Below are 20,891 nucleotides of genomic sequence, written 5' to 3'. Positions count from 1 at the left end.
ACTCAAATTTCTAGTCATGATAATGAAATTTGTCCAACAACAACTCTCATAGAAATAATCTGACCTACACAACTTGCAACCTTCTTAACATGTACATGTCTGTGAGTTTTGAGATTATCAAAAATCTCTGATATTGTACCCAAACATTTATTTATTCTACGATCTGGAATAGAAATAAGCCCATTTCCCGAATCTAGCGTGACTCCTAAAAACTCTAAAACCTGCGTAGGCACCCAAATACATTTCGTTGCGTTCGGAACGAAACCAGACAGTAAAAGATCAGACTTAAGCTGTTGACCAAATGACATTGCACCGTCAAATGTTTGTGAACTTCCATAGCCATCATCTAAAAACAGTGTAACAAATTTCCCCTCTCCACGCCATTTTTTCAACAAAGGTCTGGTCAATTTAGTAAAAAGATAACATGCACTTGAAATCCCAAATGGTAGCACTAGAAATCTATAAAACACATCCGTTCCTTCTGGCGTTTTCCAAGAAACCCCTAAATATTCTGTATGAGGCTCAAAAATATCAACAAAATGATAGGCACTCGTCAAATCAATTTTTTTCTGATAACACCCAGCTTTGAAAAATAACAATGCAACTTTAATGTCTTCAAATTTAACGGACTGCTTCCACAAATGTATATTTACTTCCCTTAAGTCAATATATGGTGGATATTTACAAACTGAAATCAATTCTCGATCTAACAAGTCCTGAATAGCTTCTGAAACAAATTCGGATTCTAACAAAGCAGATTTGTTATTTTTACAAAATGTCCTTGGTGGATTTGAATACAAAGGAAGTTTATAGCCGTTTTCGATAACGTCCAAAATAAATTCACCTGCATCAATAGATTGCCAAAATTGTATATGTTTCTTTAACCTTTCTCTTACAATAATGCCTTTATGTCCCTGCTCATATTCATAAAAATCATGAGTCAATTTACTATAGTCAAAATACTCATCTTCAAACATGTCATGCTGAATTTCCGGTGCGACTTCCGGTTTAACGTCCAACGGTTCCGTTGGCAGACTGGTTCCCGGCACCGGCGGCTGAAGCGAACGCAGCGGATCTATACTTGGGACAGTTCCGCCGGAAGTGGTCGGGGTCCCCACAAGCGAAACAGGATCCGGGCGGGAAACTACCGGAAGTTGCTGAGGTGAAACCTGCTGTATGGTGGGGGCCTCGAAAAAACCTCCCGCGGTTACTCGGAAAGGGTCCGTATGGCTTAGGACCGGCAAAACTGGGATTCCAAGTCGAAACAGCAGCGTTACCGTAAGAGCGACGTAGGCCGCCTCGTTGACGAGTCTTCTGCTTCTTGAGGGCCCTGTTTTCTGCTTTCTGGATCCTCAACTCATCGTCCGAATCACTGGCCACTGGATTCGTCTCATACTGCCTTACAGTCTCCCAACCCCCTGTTGAGGTATCCGCAATCCTCACAATCTTATTTCTCTTGTGAGTTTTTTCCAAAAGTTCAGTCAATTGTTCTTTTACGTAATCAAATTTCTCGTTCTCTATACCCCAAACGCACTGCTTAGCTATGTCCGCTATTTCGTTATTGAAATCATACTGATGTTTGTTTCCAGTGAAACGCCACACAAGGTCCTTTTCTGTTTTTAACTTTTTAACTTCAGTAGCCACACTCAATGAATTGCCTTGAACATCCTTTTTTAAATTAGACAACTCCGACAATATTGCATTTAATTGCACTTGAATATTTGGAGAGTCCTCCATACTCAAAACAATGTATATACAAAACGCGCACAGTTCGACACGTATGCAAGACTAATATCGGATTAACTTAGTCTTGTCCAGTCAACGTCTCGAAGCTGAATGACCATTTACCGCCCAAACTACTCGTGCATACATTGCACGCCACCTACTGGACATTACATCTAATCAAGGAAAATAATTTTCTTCTTATTCAAATTTTCAAACGCAGAAAATTATATTGTTTTTTGTTTGCGGACGACGTTTCGAGTTTTGCTGATACGGTAATTAAGCTACAGAGACAGATTAATGAAATCAGTTATTATTGCGCTGAAACTGGTATGAGGATTAACCTTGACAAATCTAAAATAATTGTATTCAGAAACGGTGGACCGTAAAGACATTATGAAAAGTGGACATACAATGGTAACGGCATCGATTATTTTACTCCTAAACTATCATGGACAAAGACGAAAGACGTATTATCATTACACGCAACTAAAGCTGTTAATATGATTTACACGTACCAGAAGCAGTTTGGCTATTTTAGTCTTTCAGATGCATTCAAATTATTTGACGCCATGGTAAAACCCATTCTCGTGTATTCAGCTGAAATCTGGGGCTATGAAACATGTAATCAGATTGAAAAAGTGCACACGTTATTTTGTAAAAGGATATCGTGTTTAAATCGCAACGTAGCTGACTTTTTCGCACTCAGTGAATGTGGACGTCTCCCTCTAAACGTCAGCTACATGACACGCTGTGTAAACTATTGGCTCAAACTAATAGTTATGTCGGAAGAACGTTTACCGAAGCAGTGTTACGCAATGCTTAGAAACTTGGATGAGCAGGGACGTACAACGTGGGCAACGCATATATTAGCAGTTCACCGAAGGCATTGTGTTATAACATTATAAAACAACTGTGGCTCCCGAGTGTTACTTGTCATTAAATTTACCATATATGTGTAAACGTGCCCTTGCAAACATTCGGTGCAGTAGTCACGATTTAAAAATAGAGACTGGAAGACATTCTAATATCGACCGAGAATTTAGATTCTGTACATTTTGTCTCGAACGTAACGTATACGTGATTGAAAACGAAGTTCACTTTTTAATTGACTGTCCTAAGTATTGTGAACTAAGAGACAATTATTTGAATTTCGATGAAGTTAATACAGTTGTAAATAGCCGTGAAAGGTTTAGAACTATAATGGCGGACACAAGAAAAGAGAGCATCTTTAATTTAGCAAAATTTATTAAACTGGGATTCGAATTAAGAAAAAATCTTAATTCTTAATTCATTGTTATGTGTATCTTGGTATAAATGCATAAGTTTTAATTTACTATCCCAATGTATACATGCATATACGTACGTGTCGAGCTAATGCTACCTAAATTGCGAGTGTAGTTTATATGTATTATGTTGCAACTGATGATCTAGATCTATATACGAATTATTGTTTGCACTTGTATTAATATTTTCATTATGTATTTTGTGAAAAGCATCAAGTTATGTACCATGTTGTAACTGATCAACTATACAATAATTATTAATTTTGGATTTGTGTTATTATCCTTATTTTATGCATTATTCAACAATATATTTATCGCATAGCTTCACATTTATAGAAAAAGATTGTAGGTTATGTTACAACTGATCAACTATATAATAATATTTTTTATGTTTGCATTTGTATTAATATTCTCATTTTGTGTATATTATTGTTTAACATTTTGTATAGCATCACTGTTATAGAAAAATCTTGTTTGAATGTATTTTGGGCTGGAGGCCTTATATTACAAATAAATGAATATTGAATTGAATTGAAAATTGAATTGCATTGAAACTTAAGATATATATTCCCAACTAACCTACTAAATTAATGAAGTTAGATAACACTTATTTGAATTTAACGTAAAAAATAGGCCTTTATTACTCGACTAATTAACCAAGTTAGATAACTTTAGTTTGCATTTAATGCAAATGATGGCTCCTTTTTTATTCAACATAGAATTATGGTTAAGGTTTTGCATGTAACCACTTTTAAGTCAATATCTCAGCGAATATATGATGTATTGCATTGAAACTTTACACACAGGCTCCCAACCATTTAACCTTCTTATTTAATCAAGTAAGATAACTCTATCTTTCATATTATATAATTTCTGCCCTTTTATTATGCGACTTAGATATTATGGTTAAGGTCTTGCATGTTAGCACACATATAATAATATCTCAGCAACTACTTGATGTATTGCATTGAGACTTTCAACAATAGTATTCAACCACCCAACCTAATTGAACAACCAAGTTAGATAACTGTATTTTGCAAATAATGGCCCTTTATTATTAGACTTAGAAATTCTGGTTAACATTTTCCATGTAACCACATTTATGTTAATATCTCAGCACATCATGTGTAGTGCATTGAAATCTAATAGTCCATGCATGTTTCGCCAAAACTTTTCAATCCTTACACTGAAATGCGGCGGAATAGTCGAGCGCGCTGTCTCTGTGACAGCTCCTGTTAACCAGGTTTTCACATAGTGAAACCTGGTTATTAGAATGACGAACGTCGTTGTTCGGGCGGGCGGACAGGCGGGCGGCGTCAAACTCACCTATAAAACTGAATAACTTTAGTAAGGGTTGACATATCTTGACCAAACTTGGTCTATAGCAAGAGTTTATGGGTACCTTTCATGGGATTGCATTTAGGGTCCCTAGGGTCAAGGTCACTGTTACTTAAAATAGAAAAACGGTTGAAACTGAATAACTTTAGTAAGGGATGACATATCTTGACCATACTTGGCCTATATGAAGAGTTTATGGAGAACTTTCATGGGACTGCGTTTGGAATCCCTAGGGTCAAGGTCAAGGTCACTGTTGCTAAAAATAGAAAAACGGTTGAAACTGAATAACTTTAGTTAGGGTTGACATATCTTGACCAAACTTGGTCTATAGGAAGAGTTTATGGATACCTTTCATGGAATTGCGTTTGGGGTCCCTAGGGTCAAGGTCACTGTTACTTAAAATAGAAAAACGGTTGAAACTGAATAACTTTAGTAAGGGTTGACATATCTTGACCAAACTTGGTGTATAGAAAGAGTTTATGGATACCTTTCATGGGATTGAATTAGGGGTCCCTAGGGTCAAGGTCAAGGTCACTGTTACTAAAAATAGAAAAACGGTTGAAACTGAATAACTTTAGTTAGGGTTGACATATCTTGACTTAACTTGGTCAATAGGAAGAGTTTATGGGTACCTTTCATGGGATTGCGTTTGGGTCCCTAGGGTCAAGGTCAAGGTCACTGTTGCTAAAAATTGAAAAACGGCTGAAACTGAATAACTTTAGTTAGGGTTGACATATCTTGACCAAACTTGGTCTATATGAAGAGTTTATGGATACCTTTCATGGGATTGCGTTTGGGGTCCCTAGGGTCAAGGTCAAGGTCACTGTTACTAAAAATAGAAAAACAGACACAGGCTGAAGTTCTTCTGTCATTCATTAAAAACCTGGTTTCGTCGCATTGCGGTGTTTCTTGTTATTTGAATGTTCGTACAAATATTTTGATTGTGTACTTAATAGTTGTCAATACAATTTGATAGCTGATAGCACATCGACTGTAATACGGATTAATGATGTTAACTTCAACTTCCTCAAGACAGCCACACTCTTAGTTGTCTATCATAGTTACTGCGTGCATGTGCAGAGGGAACAGCGAACTAGGGAAGTGCATGACTGTACCATATCATGTAGACCGACAAAATACTCGATACGGATATAATGTTCGTATTCATCGTCAAATCTGCACTACATGTTATGAAACTACAGTAAATGGGGTAAATTGTGAGAACACCAAATAAATATCTCGATTTTCTATTTGTAGTCGTGTTGGTAATGCTATGATATTAGTTTTATTCAAATGTGAAGTGTATTTTTGGAAATTATTTCTCCAAATAAAACTAAAACCATTGCTATCATGTATAAGTCGATCAATATAAGAAAAAAAACATGAATACGAGTCCTGATAAATTAAGGAAGCAAGCCTTTATTCAATAGTGATTGGCTGTGTCCAGTGCGCAAGACCGCTTAATACCAGCCGGATTAAATACGAGCTTAGATTGGGGCTTAGTTTTATTTTGAAATCAAGATACTTCTGGATAAAAAAGCACAAGGTAAGTTCAATATTTGTATTTTGCATATCATAACGATAACTAGTTAATATCATCTAAATATGTAAAGTTATTATTGTTTTAACAGAAATACTCGATCTTAATTGAATTAATCGGTATTGATTGATTATAAATGAAATATATTAAAAATCGCTAGGAATCAAAACTCGACCTAAAGTTGCTTAAGCTTTCTAAACTGAACCCATTACAAATACAGTGGTAAGGAGGGAAGGCAATAAGAATAAAAAAAGAAAGAGGTCATAGGGGTAAAAAATGGTGAAAACAGATTTTATTTGTTCTTTGTCTTTCGCGTTTGCCCATTGCCACTAAACCGGGTTTATGTTTAAAGTTTTTGCTACTGAGCATTGTAGCTTTTTGCATATATATTGTATTTTTTTTTAAATCTTCCTATATCATGAAGACAAAACACGCATAATTGGTGTCAGCCAATTGATAGTCAATATTTTTTAAATTGTCGGATATCATTTAACATTTAAGTCATTTGTTAGCAAATGTTTTAAATGTTACATGATATCCGATATATTATATTCAACTTGCTAGTTATTGTATAATAATCACAGATAAGTCACTCATGCGGTTACTTTAATCGTATTTTATTGCTTCATAATTGTACACTTTTTTGACAATGTGGTGATTTGAATAGTAGGGTTGAAAATAAAAAAAGACTATGTTATTCATGATAAATTTAACTCTTATATTGATAGTCATGACTACGAATCTGATTGCACTCCTGACAGGGCCTCAATCGACAGATCACATAATAATCATGGGATAAAACTGTTTGATATTTGTAAGGGGTCAAATTTTTGCATTATAAACGGTCGTATTGGTAATATCAATCAACATACATTTATGTCACATAACGGCTGTTCTTTGATTATTTGTTATCGAGTGGGCGAAATTTTTCACAGATTAAAGATTTTACTATATAATCAATTAATCCGCTTAATATTTCATTACTATGTAATAATATAGTACCTGCTACTACAAACTACTGAGAGATTAAATACAAATGGAATGTCTCTTTTAAGGAGCAGTTTCGCTCCGGGATTATTGCAAATTTACCTCCTTTTAATAACATTGTTAATAGTGCAGATTGCTCAAGCAAAGACTCTGTTAATAATATGTTGCTTATGTTTACAAACACAATACGGAATGTAGCCGACCCATTGTTTTCTAAAGAATGTTTTTATAAAGATGAGGTATATTTTACAAAGTATACAAATAGTAATAAAAACTGGTTTGACCAAGATTGTATTGTTGCACGAAACCAGTATTTGGAAGCACTAAGAAGTTTCAATATGGATAAATCAGATGATAACAGATTGATTTTATGTGAAACAAATTTATTACTTTTTATTACTGGACTACTTTAAACTTAGTTTCACATGCCAAACCCGAAGTGTCATTACCTTGCCGATGGATTTTTCCTACCCTCTGAGACCAAACGGACCAAACTATATTTTTAAATTCCTTATTTTCGAAAACAGATCTGCATTGTAATATGATGAAAGCTAAGGAATCGGATGTCTAAAAAATAATAGCAAAACAAATTTTAGCTTATTAATTCAATGTAAGTTGATATGTTGAAAGACTACTTCGTGAGAACTGTGAAACGTGAATCTTATATGCATCCTGTCTTTAAAGAGACTTGGAGCACATCGATTTGCCCTTACACGTCCATTCTTTCGACTAACTTTCTACTTTTTAGTGGAGTTACAATAACATAACTGGTACATGAAGGCAAAATTAGAGCAAAAGTTGTTCACGGTCTGTTGATAGTTATTTTTCATTTCAGCTGCACAGCATAATTGTTTTTCTTCACTTGAAAATGGCTACGGAGGAAGTAAACACTTTGACGACGGTTCCAAGAACGTACGATGACATCGATGAAGTCGTGAATGACATAAACGTGAACGACAACGAAAAGGACGAGGATTCGTGCCAAGAGTATGAAAGTGACGTCAGCTCGTGTGCTGGCAGGTCTACAAGTGACGAGTGCGAGAGAGTTGTCCAGGACATGACACCTACTGTCACCCAGTCTGCCGATAGCCTTAGCACGGACGCCAAGGAAACTGACTTCTTGTATAAGATGGTGGACCTCATTTTCAGGGAGGCCATTGTGGATGAGACGCAGAGTAACAACAGGTAACTAGACGTTGCAACAGCGGTTTAAAATTTAAATAAAAAAAAAACGGTTCTACTGTAGCTTTACATTTGTTTTGGTTCACATACTAATTGTATGCTGCTTTTATTGCCTTCTGCATTCAAGTGAGTATGACCGGTTTCAGGCCAGTGTGCAGCTTCCTTTCGCCGGAGGAGCTGTGCGCGAGTCTCACGGAACTTAGCATCGGTCAGGAGGGCAGCGATGCGAACAAACTCATCGATTTTGCCGAGAAAGTCATCAAGAACAGCGTGAAGACCGGTAAACACCATGTGTATTATTTAGCACATTTTGCCAAATATTTTTATGCCCCTCCTAAATCGTATACAATGCGATGCATAAACAAAAATATGCATACACCAAATGCACATGCTGGAACATATAATTATACGGATTGTTTTATTTTATGTCATTTTAGCTCGACTATTTGTAGAATACATAAGTTTAAGTTTAAGTTTAAGTTTATTGAATAATACGTTAGACAATATGTCCATGAGTATACACGTTATAAAACGTACATTGTTATACAAACAAGTCATAGGTCGTAAGACATGATGTATTAACAGCGAAAAGAGAATATGTTTTCTACTCATAATACATATGAAAAGTTTTTCGTAATTCGAACGCTTTATACACATACATCGCCAAATTTCTATTAACAACAGCTTTTTGAGAGGTTATCAACTCAATAAACTTAAACATATTCCGTCTTTTAAAGTAATATGGTTTGATATACATTTTTCATAGTTCAGCATACAATTGACATTCAAGTAAAAAGTGATATTCGTCTTCAAGAGTGTTACAAAATAGGCATGTTCTTTCATTATAAGGTGTTGCGGTTGGTTTATGTCATCTACCTGATTCGATGCTCAACATATGATTTAACCTAGACAATGCATATCTATATTTTGTTTTATTTACATTACACAAATAGGGTTGTAATTCAAATAACGATAAATGTACGTAAGTTCGAGTTCTGCTAGACTCTCTGAGCTCAGACTGCCAAATTTGTATATATATATCTATATCTATATAAACTTAAACATATTCTAGTATATATATATATATAATACAAAGGGCTTTTCTACTCGCCCGGCGTCGGCGGTCCGCATCAGCGTCGGCATCCGGTTATTGATAAAGGATAACACTAAAGGGAACGTGTCAGTTTCAGTGCAAGTTGGCATTTTCACTTCTTATCCAATACCCTTCATTCAATTCACTTAAGACTTCACACAGTTATTCAGGACCATCACACAATGAGGTTACGTATCTCCAAACATTAAATTACTTCTATACCCTTCATTCAATGGACTGGACTAGTTAACATAACTCCATATTTACTCTTTTACAAATCATGACTATTGATTGACCTTTTATTGCCTCTTTTGATACATTTTAACCAAAATGAAACTTAGTTATTAGAATGATGTAAACCGTTGTTGGTGTGGCGTCAAACTCACCTATGGTATAGAATACATTTAGGCATAAGGTATGACAAATGGTGACTAACTTGGTATATAGGAAGAGTTTGTGGATACCCTTCATGGGATTGCGTTTTTGGTCCCCTTAAGTCAACATGAAGGTCTCTGTTACTAAAAAAAGAAAAGTGGCTGGTCCTTAATAGCTTCAGTTGGGATTGACATGTTGCAACCAAACTTGGTATAGAAGAAGAGTTTCTAGTGACCTTTCATGGGATTGTGTTTCGGGCTCTGAGAGTCATGGTCAAGGTTAAGGTTACTGTTACTAAAAGTAGAAAAATGGATAGTAAGGAATAACTTGAGTTAGGATTGACATATTGTGACCATACTTGGTAAATAGGAAAAGTTTTTCGAGACCTTTCATGACATTGCTTTTGGGGCCCCTAGCGTCAAGGCCACAATTACTTAAACATAGAAAAACAGTTGATACTGAGTAACTTTAGTTATGGTTGACATATTGCAAATTAAACTGGTATACAGAAGGAGTTTATGGGGACCGTTCATGGGGATACGTTGGGACCCTTAGGGTCAAGGTCAAGGCCACTGTTACTAAAAATAGAACACCGTTTGGCACTGAATTACTTTATTTAGAGTTGACATATTGTGGCTAAACTTGGTGTGAAGGATGTATAGGGGGGATTAACATGGGGTTGACTTAGGGGTCCCTAGGGTGAAGGTCAAGGTTACTGTTAATAAAAATAGAAAAAAAACCCTAGATAAAACTGAATCTCACAACGAAGGCTAAAGTTCTATGGCCAATCATTGAACACATGGTTTCGTCGCATTTCTTGTCGTGGTTTTTGTTTACTTTTCACTCTGTCTATTTAGTATTGCCTTTGAAAGACACAAATTACATCATTATTGTATGCCTTTCTAGCAGAGTTTAGTCGAGACAAGATACGAGATACAAGGATCTTTATTTAAATTTGGGTATGTGACAACAAGAAACATAAACTCAATGAGCTATTTTCAGACATGAATAACAAACATACAGAACATATCAAAACAACAAAGAGATGGTGACCTGGAAATAAAAGCATATATTTTTCAAATAGGTACAATATTGGATGCATTATTTACAAAATCCGTGTCTTAAAATATTCATGCATACAATTACAAAATGTAAGACCGAAGACGGATAAGAGCACTGATAACAATGATAATATCAACTAAGTTTTACCGGCTGTATGGCCAGTACATCGCGCGCACGGTTCCTCTAGTTGACATACCACTGTTAAATGGTTAGTTCTATCAAGGGTATAACTAAGGGATATGCGTTTAAATTGTTAACAGAAACAAATGTAAGTATCATTATGCATATGGGAATTACAGCACGGTACAGTGATGTGTAGTTGGTTAAATTGTTGTAATTAATTTAGCTTGTTAGAAAAACCATCCAAATCTCTTACCGGCTACTGTCCTGACAATATCAGCACCCACCACTGTGTAAGAATGTTAATTGAAAATTCCAAATCGTAACACCTAAACACATACCTTCCAAGTAGTTGTATGTGTTCTACAGATGTTATATAAATTTGAAACAATCATATATAGATATTAACCTTTGTTAAATAATTTGATATTTTATTCATATTCAAAATGCCCGCTGAAATCTTTTATGGTATTTTAATGCCACATGAACGACAGCTTTGTTTATATTATGTTTTATTATATATATATCAACTCCTGCTCTGTTTTACGGACACTTTAATACCACTAAATTATGATTTACTGTACATTAGTTTGGTTTGGGTTATTTTTTGTTAATCGCACTTCACATGTACAAATGTACGGCTCAATACTTTTTAAAAACCACTTTATATCAAGTCTACTTGTACTCCGTGACTGTCTATGTCTGTTAACTGGGGCGATTGTTTATTAGTGTTTGAAAATCGGACTCTTTTTGCTATCGATAATCGAATCGAATCGGACCAGGCATTTCGATTTACTATCGAACAATAATCGAAAGTTCATGATATCAGTAAGGAATACATTATTTATACATAGTATCACGAGTATGGTTAAACCTGGATTCAGTACGTGTGATGCTATAGGCATGCTTTTTGCAACAGAAAGTAAGTTTCCATAACCCCGTTCTGTCTTTAAACAACTCAACGAAAAAAACATTAACTGCAAAATGATGCACACTGGAACATGTAAGGTATCTTAATTTTTTATACATGTAAACGCATATCATTTTTTTGTGAACCTGTTAAATTCATCATTTCATTAGAACATCTTAATTTCATAAAACTTTCAACAAAAAAAGTAATTTAGTTAATTACAAACCAAACCAAAAACGTTTTCAAAAACAGAATGCATCGAGCCGGGATCTCCGGTATTTACAGGAAAGATCTCATCCACTACATCATAGAGACAGGTTATTGAAGAATGTTTTATGAAATATATAAACAATTAAGATTAATTTGTAATTTTGGAAGAGGTTTTAAGTTTTTAAGCAAAAGTGTTTACATTCATATCAATTGTATAAGAGAGTGACATCTCTTGTTTAAATAAACTCAACGAGAATTTACCTGAAAGAAAAATTTACATTTACTCGACTTTTGCCACAGAACAAAAAAATACGTAGTTACCGGAAGTAACATTAGCGACATCGATTTTGGACAACCACTATCGATTGTCGCCGATATAGCATTGCCAGCGACGATTAATCGATTGTACTCGATTATCGTTTCATCACTATTGTTTATTGATGCGAAAAATACCTCCTACATGGGATATACAGCAATGTCTGTTTATAAGTCATTAGTATAATGTTTTTAGAAAGCATTATTATCGTGTACATGTACTTGTCTGTTGTCATACGCATTAAATGAAAAATATTCAAACGAAAGCAGCAACTATTTTGGCTCTTGAAGCATTCACATGCATTTATATATGTTACATTACTATTGATATTAATACAATGTATTTATATTTGTACAACACTACAACAATACATTGTGTTAACGTGTTATACGTATTTGTTTATTGTACGCGATTCATTTTTTTTAATTAAAAACATAAATTCCTCTTTTTTGATAGATGTCTAAATGCAATATTTCTATGCATACTAATACTACTTCGCCTTAAAGTATTGTTTGTTTCTGTTGTGTATTAGAAATAATTGTTTGTATGGTACCTTTTTTGCACTTCTTATCTGTTCGCCTTTGTTTACGATAAGAATGTACTTCGGGCTTACATCATATTACTTTTTTCTTTTTTTAGTTCAGAAATATGTCAAAGAACGATTACTTTTTTTCTCATATCATCTTTATATAAAAATATGAATCATACTCAAAGCATTATTCATCTGATATCTCTAAACGTTCAAGGTTTAAGGGATAGTAATAAATGAACGCGCCCTTGTCATTAAAGAAACACATTTAACTGATAATATCGAAAAAATAATTAATGATTTCATTGGTTGGACTTTAATAAATAGATATGCTGAATCGAATAGATAGGGTTATTCAATATTGATGAAAAAACTTCAAATAAGTATTTTGAATACTGTAAGCGATATACAAGGCAGATATATTTTACTTAATTTAAACAAATTTGATAATACTTACACTAAAGTGAACTTAAATGCTTCAAATAATAAAAAAGAAATGTCTTTTAAACCAAATTATCAAATATCCTTTATGAAAATAGTTCAGGGATTAAGATTATTTGGGTGGATTATAATGACACGTTCACCAGCGATCTAAAAAGCAAGTCACAACGTCTAAGGTCAATATTGTAGAATCGTGATATATTTGGAAATTACTTAATCCAGAGAAACAACAATATACTATGAGGCGTAAATGACGATATTGACAAAAGTAGAACAGACTTCTGGCTTATTGAACAAAAAATTGTACCCCATATATTAACCACAGATATACAACCTGCCATCATACAAACAACGGATCACATGGCTATCTCAATTAAGATTAAAATACCAAATCAAAGTGGTCCTTGGTATTGGAAATTTAATAATTCTTTCATTGAAAATAATGAGTACAAAACTATTATTAGCATTGTTCTAGATACAATCATTCAACAATACATGAAACCTCAAATAAAATGGGCAATTTTCAAAATAGTTGAATTTTCGAAACAAGAATCACTAACTCTCAATAACCGTCTTAATGAATGAGAAAAAACTTAAAATATGAATCAAATGACAAAAATCTGGACGTTGAAATTTCCGCACGTATTATTCGAATTAAAGGAGAACTCAACGAAATATATAAAAATAAAGCCACAGGCGCACAGATACAGTTAAAAAATAAAGCCACAGGCGCATGATAAAGGTGAATTACATTTTACTCAAAGGCAAAGTGTATTTCGATATCATATAAAAAAGAGCCCCAGAAAATCTTGGAAACTGGCGACCTATTTCAGAAAACCTTTAAAACTGGCGACCTATTTCTCTTTTAAATATTGATTATAAGTTAGCAGCAAAAGTTCTAGCAAAACGACTACAATCTGTTTTAACAAGCATCATAAGTCAAGACCAACAAGGATACATTGAAAATAGGAATATATGTTTTAACATAAGGCAAATAGATGATATAATTGATTATACGGAGTTAATCGATTTAGATGCTATTCTATTTTTAGATTTTAAAAAAAGCTTTTGATACAGTTGAATGGCCTTTCCTGTTTAAAATTTTGAATTAATATGGATTTAAACCTTCCTTTTTTATTGGGTGAGAAAGCTGTATTGTAACATAATGTCAAAATTGCAAACAATGGATGGGTCAAAAACTCACTACAACGTGGTATACGGCAAGGTGTCACCTTTCTACTTTGCTTTTTACTACAGTAGCTGTATCAACTCCGTTAAGAATATGTGGAAATTATATAGGTATAAAATACAAGGAAAACATCTTAAAGTTACTCAACTCACAGATCACATAACTCGTTTTTTAAAGAATCACAATGAAATACCAATCGTTCTTGATGTATTCGATCAGTTTGAACACTATTCTCGACTGCAATTAAATAGGGAAAAGACACGACGTCTTTGGATTGGCCTATCAAAAAGAAGTGAAATTAATAATATAAATAACAATAATGAGTTTACGTCAAGAAACGATAGGTCACTTGAAGTATATTTTGGAAATGATAACCATGAATGTATAATTTCAAAAATAATATTATTTGAATATTATTCTAAAGCAATTACATTAAAATGGTTGATTAATCTGACTATTAAACCAATTTAGAAATATTTTCTTATATTCCATTTGAATTTAGACTCCATTAAATCTATATCAAAGCAAACAAAATAACTCTCTTCTATAAGCTTTTGTTATTAATATGGCTCAGTTTAAACAACTTCCAGTTAATCAAACGAAAACACCCAAAAGCTTCTACACTATTTGAAAAGAAATAATATGGGGAAATAATTTTATTAAAAAGTTTTTGTTACACTGGGTAGGTACAGCATACAGCCATCTTATGCGTCATCAGCCTTTTGGTTTAGATTGTGATCTTTGTTTTTTTTAAGAACTGGGTTGATTCCAAAATACATAAACGATGTTCTATCGAATTCGGGCATGTAAAACGCGAATTGTATTCTTAATAGGATCAAAATTAAACAACACAATTTCAGGAGTAAATATCTTATAACAAGCAGTTCCTAACAGGTGAAAAGAAACTCTTACATCAGATGTATCTACAAATACTAACACCAATACAAAATTACTAATAAGTTTCCATAACAAACCGTTCAAAGATATGACGAATAAGAAATTTATCAAATCTGTATTAAGCATTTTTATAAAAAACACACCAAAAAACCTTCATTCATGGGATCGACAAGAGCATAATTGCTCAAACTTTTGGTACTGTGTTGTGGATAATAAAGTTTAACAGTTTAAAATAAAGTTATTGCATAATCTTGCAGCAACGAATTCAAAAAAAAATTACATGGGAGTCGAAGGGCTGTCCTTTAAGCATTCATTGTAAGGAAGTAGAAGACTAAGCACACTTTTTTATTAAATGTCCTGTTGTGACCACTTTTTGGAATGCTAAACATATGTTGTTAAAAGATGTGGATTACAGAAAGAAATTAAGAACATAAGATATATAGTAGTAGGTTACAAAATTGATCAAAAGGAGTATAATAGTGTCAACATTGTCTATTGTATTGTTAAACATAAATTATCTGTGAAAGGAGAGCCAAACTGATAAATATTATGTACCATTTATATAATGATTTAAAAGATCTTCAAACTCACCTGAAAAATCAACACCTTTTAAACGTTTTTGAACGACAATATAGATAATTTTACAACATAATTTAATGGCAATTTTTCAAAATGTTTACAGTTTAACCCATTTTTTAAAATGATATTGTTCCTCTTGTATATAAAGACAATAAACGGGTTGTCATGAACTGGTAATTCTAAAAAAAGAGTTTTATTAGCAGCGCAATTTAAATGCCCAGCAATCGCTGAATAAACCGAACGGAAACCAGTTCGATAAACCAGTGTATACTGGAGTGCAAAGCTAAAGAGCAGTCAGTCGATAATATAATTAATTGTTTTCAGCCCATCCACGGTTTTTCAACCAGTTATATGGCGGACTCAGCAAGTATTCCATTGCCGGGGCTTGGTGCGCCGAGGTCCTCAACTCCAGCATGTAAGTGTTATACTTCTTGCACATTCGGCCATGGAATTGTGCCATGATCCCCCATATTGTATGCAAATATACACCCCAAATTAAATAGAGAGCTTTTTGCATCTAAAATTAAACTATGCTGTATAACACCGTGATAATGCCATATCTAAACATCATAATTTGCACATTTAGTCGTATGTTTATCTGAAACCAACATGTCTTATTGCTCGTTTCTACGTATTAGGTAACAATGAAACCTTGCCACAAGTGTTGTTGTTTTATTTTGCATATTTTGAAAATTTGCATCAAGAATGTTAAATTATTTTTATGGATATTAAAATTGTAAAAGTAAGCCTGAATATCGAATAGTTAGCATAATGAAAGATAAAATATGTATAATACATAATTCAGATAGTTCACTTCTATCGTGACACAATTGACACAATTTCACAAATAGTGCTCTTTGGGTTAGAATTATGAAACTTTGCCTGTACATATACATGTTAAGGTTACAAGGGATCAGACACCACCTAAATTTAGCCTAAGATGTCCTTACATTCTTAATATTATAAAGTGGAACAGTCATAAATAAATAAATTGTTTTATCATATGCATTTTAGTGTTTTATAAACATTTATCAGTTAAATAACATTTTGATATTTTTCGCTGTTCCTGCTCTCACAAATCAAACCTCACTGCGCACAGGGCTGCAACACAATTTCCATGACGTCATTTCCGAATGACGCTTCGTTCGCATACACTTTGGCACGACTTTCTGAAAAAAACACCTACCATTAAATGTCATGTTATATCCTTTGAAGGCATATAATAAAAAGAAACATTGATTGTTTCAGTTCGCAATATTTATCACCTCGTGAATACCAAAAGTAAATACAGCTTTTGGTGCTCACTCGGTGAAATATATTTCGATCTTAAACTGAAACAAACAATTATTCTCTTTATCATATGTCTATTAAATTCCTTTTCCATATCCAACTACAGAAAGCCGTATTGAAAAATCCGTATCATGATACTGTCGTTTTCTGATTCCGTATCATGTGTAATCTCGGAACTACTTTCGCGTTGCTAAAAATAGCGTGACAAAAAAACCATGATAAAACCTGTCAACTTTTGAATACATTAAATGATCTAACTTTACTCACGCTTCAGAAGCATGTAAATATTCAGAAACATGGTTCTCATGTTATTCGAAGAACCATGAGAATAAACATGAAGCAGAAAACACTTCCAATCTATCTAGACAGCTACTTCAGTGAACTTGTTGTTTGCCATTTCGATATCCATAAATTGTTGCATTATTCATGTTTATTACCATAAATATGAACAGCTCGCCTATACAAAGAAAAAGGCAAATTCGCGTCATCGATAGAAATAGCGATTGACTCACGAACTTCTCTCAATTCAGTCCAGAGTTTTCCCCCTACAAACTTATCATTTTGATAAAGGTTACTCAGGTTTAGTGTTCATTAACACCTCATGTTTCTGAGAACCGAACTGAACATCGTATTTTCACTTGTTTTTGTCGTTCAGAACAATTAAAATTTAAGTAGAAAAATTAATTTTATTGCATTTCTTTATAATAAGACAATTAAAATTTAAATACAACATTGAATACTTTAAGGTACATGGAATGATCATTTCAAGGCCAGAGTATGAAAAATACCACATTTTTCAATATTATTTTCTTCTTTTTAAGTTCATTTATCTATTTGTACTTTATTTGAGACTCATATGCTGTCAAAATGGATTCCTAAAATTTCAAATACATTAAATTATCATTAAAACTATTTAAAAGCTATCACACTCTTATTTCAGCTGATACTTTGGAAGTTAACACATTCTTGATTCTTATTATTTTAAGAATGAAAAAAAAATCGTGAATACGTGCAGTTTGAATGTTTTCTGACAGGATAACATTTTTTATTTCTCTTAAATTACTGCAACATAATATCGCTTAGTGAATACGAGTTGTAATAAATATTGATATTGATATCTTACGTGAATAAAATTAGATTCATCATTATACTTACCTCAGATCATGCGCCAATATTATTTTCTATAAACCTCGACCTAGGGAGAAATGCACAACCCACAGTGCATAGAACATGTATAGCATGGAATAAATGCACACAGGGGCACATATCGAACTACCAAAGCCAACTAAGAAGCGAACTAAATAGCATCACGAACGAAAACACCGATGGATGCTCCCCTGATTTTATTAACTCATGGCTTTGCAATGCTTTAAAACAGGCCGTCTCACAACTTCCTGTAAGTAAGTTTAACCGAAAAGCCAAACCGTATTGGACGGAAGAGGTCAAAGCGGCGCATGCGCAGGCCCGATGCGCTCGGCATATATGGTTAATTCAAGGCAGACCCCGCAGTACAATGTCAGACTCATTCATAAACTATAAACAAGCCAAACGCACTTTCAGGAGAATACAGCGGAATTGTCGCGAGTCCCATGAAAACCAATTATATGACGAACTTAATAGAACAGCTGAAGTAGACTATCGAATGTTTTGGAAGTTGCTAAAACGAAACAGCAAACGATCTTTTGAGACTTGCTCTGAGTTGAAAATAGACGACACGAGTTATAAAGATGACAGAGTGACTGACGGATTTAAAAACCACTATTCAAAAGTTTTTAGTCACCCAAACGAGCATGACATCCTATCAGAAGATGATTTGTTCGAACTTCAGTGTTTTCTTACATGTAAAACCACTAACAACACCGTCACCCCAATTAGCTTAGATGAGGTTAACAAAATAATCAAATCCCTCGCGAAGAGAAAAAGCCCTGGTCATGATGGAATAATGAACGAACATGTCATATTCGGCGGACTTGCTGTCACAAAAGCGCTTACACTACTATTCAATTTAGTCCTGATGCATGAGAAAATACCAATAGATTGGAAAACCAGCGTTATCATCCCTGTATATAAAGGTAAAGGAAAAGACAAACGTGACCCTTCAAGCTACAGACCTATATCATTACTCCCTTGTTTTTGCAAAATTTTCGAAAAGGTTATGGCCGAACGGATCAACTCTCATGTGTCGTCAGCAAGTAACACCTTCCCAAGCCCACAACAAAACGGATTCCAAAAGGGTCTCAGTTGTGTGACCACATCCTTTAATCTCCAAGAAACAATTTTCTATGCTATAGACAAAGGTAGCAATGCATATGTTGCATGTCTTGATCAGAAAGCCGCCTTTGACACAGTGAGGCACTCTGCATTACTCCTCAAATTAGGTCGACTTGGTCTTAATGGTAAACTACTAAGGGTCATCAAGTCCTCCTATGAATCCCTCAAATGCACCGTACGTGTTTGTCAAGACCTAATGTCAGATGCCTTCGACGTAGTCCGCGGCGTGCGTCAAGTGGAGTCTTGTCCAGTTTTTACTATCTCGTTTATCTCGATAGCCTATTACAAAACTTAGAGATAAGTAAGCATGGCTCTCGGCTTATGTCTGTTAATTGCGGCAGCCCAACATTTGCCGACGACATCTCTCTCATCTCGTTATCTCCGTATAAGCTGCAATGCATGGTGGATATTGTGTATAGTTACTGTAAACGTTGGCACGTTGATATCAATGTCGATAAATCTAACGTAGTCGTATTTACTCAAGCCCGCCGAGTCCCACAAGTATGCATCATTTATGGGGACCAAGAAACAAAACAGGTTACATCAATAACGCACCTAGGCATTTCCCAAGAGGGCAGCCTTAAAATACGTACACGCATTTCAGAACGCTTACAGAAAGCTAGAAATGCGTTTTTTTCAATGGTGGGTCAGGGTGTCCACCCTCTCGGTGTGAACCCCTTAGTATCCACAAGTCTTTACAAAAAAATTGTAATTCCAATTGCTCTATACGGCTCCGAACTCTGGAACTCAATGACTAACGTTGACACCTTAGCCATCAACCGTCTCCAACACTTCGTAGCCAAAAAGATACAAGGACTGCCTATCTCTACCAGATCGGATATGTCGGAATCTATTCTAGGATTAAATAAGTTAGATACCTACGTCGAAAAAAGAAAACTGATGTTCTTACACAAGTTGTTAATGCTTCCAAACAAATGTATAAGCAAACAAATTTTTGTGAGAAAATATATTTCTTACGTTCTTGATAACAACTCAATTAAACGAGGATTTATACCAGATATATGTAAGCTGCTGACCAAATATAACATGCAATTTGTGCTAAATAGCTACTTCTCCGTAGAAAGAGCCACCCCAGATAAACAAACTTGGAAACGCATGGTTAACAATGCTGTTATACTTAAATGCAAGTTATGCTGGGATATCCGTACTTCCAATGATTGCGATTTTATGTTATTTCGTATTCTTCATCCATAATTACAACCTGCTATTATGTATACTATTTCAAGAAAAAGTAGTTTTCGTCACACAGCAAGGAGTATAGCAAAATTGTGGTGCAGACCTTCGATTTTACGAAACAGACAGTGTGCTAAGTGTAACTTAACCTTTCAGGAAAAGCTTGTACATATATTAAGCGAGTGTTACCACACATTAGCAATTAGAGAAGACTTTACTACCCAAATGAATACTATTTTGAATGAACATGACTATGAAAGCTTAAATAACTTAGAACAAATACAATGGACTCTGCGACTTCTCGGAGCACCTTTAGAACCTTTTATAGACACGGACAACAACGCTCTACTTCTGCAATGT

General features: G+C 34.3%; 1 protein-coding gene across 1 annotated transcript in view; it reads left to right on the top strand.

Moving 5' to 3' along the window:
• Nucleotides 1–5,566: 5,566 nt before the first annotated feature.
• LOC128228817 (cysteine sulfinic acid decarboxylase-like) overlaps nucleotides 5,567–20,891 on the top strand; it is a 31,651-nt gene continuing 16,326 nt past the window's right edge. The window contains exons 1-4 of the mRNA XM_052940316.1: nucleotides 5,567–5,892; nucleotides 7,709–8,058; nucleotides 8,202–8,335; nucleotides 16,101–16,191. Of these exons, the coding sequence (XP_052796276.1) occupies nucleotides 7,742–8,058; nucleotides 8,202–8,335; nucleotides 16,101–16,191 (542 nt within the window). The 5' untranslated portion in view covers nucleotides 5,567–5,892; nucleotides 7,709–7,741. The remainder of the gene's footprint in view (nucleotides 5,893–7,708; nucleotides 8,059–8,201; nucleotides 8,336–16,100; nucleotides 16,192–20,891) is intronic.

This window comes from Mya arenaria, chromosome 3 (assembly GCF_026914265.1).
Source record: "Mya arenaria isolate MELC-2E11 chromosome 3, ASM2691426v1".
NCBI lineage: Eukaryota > Metazoa > Mollusca > Bivalvia > Myida > Myidae > Mya > Mya arenaria.
The sequence above is the reverse complement of the archived record's forward strand: the minus strand, read 5'-3'. Positions and strand labels throughout refer to the sequence as shown.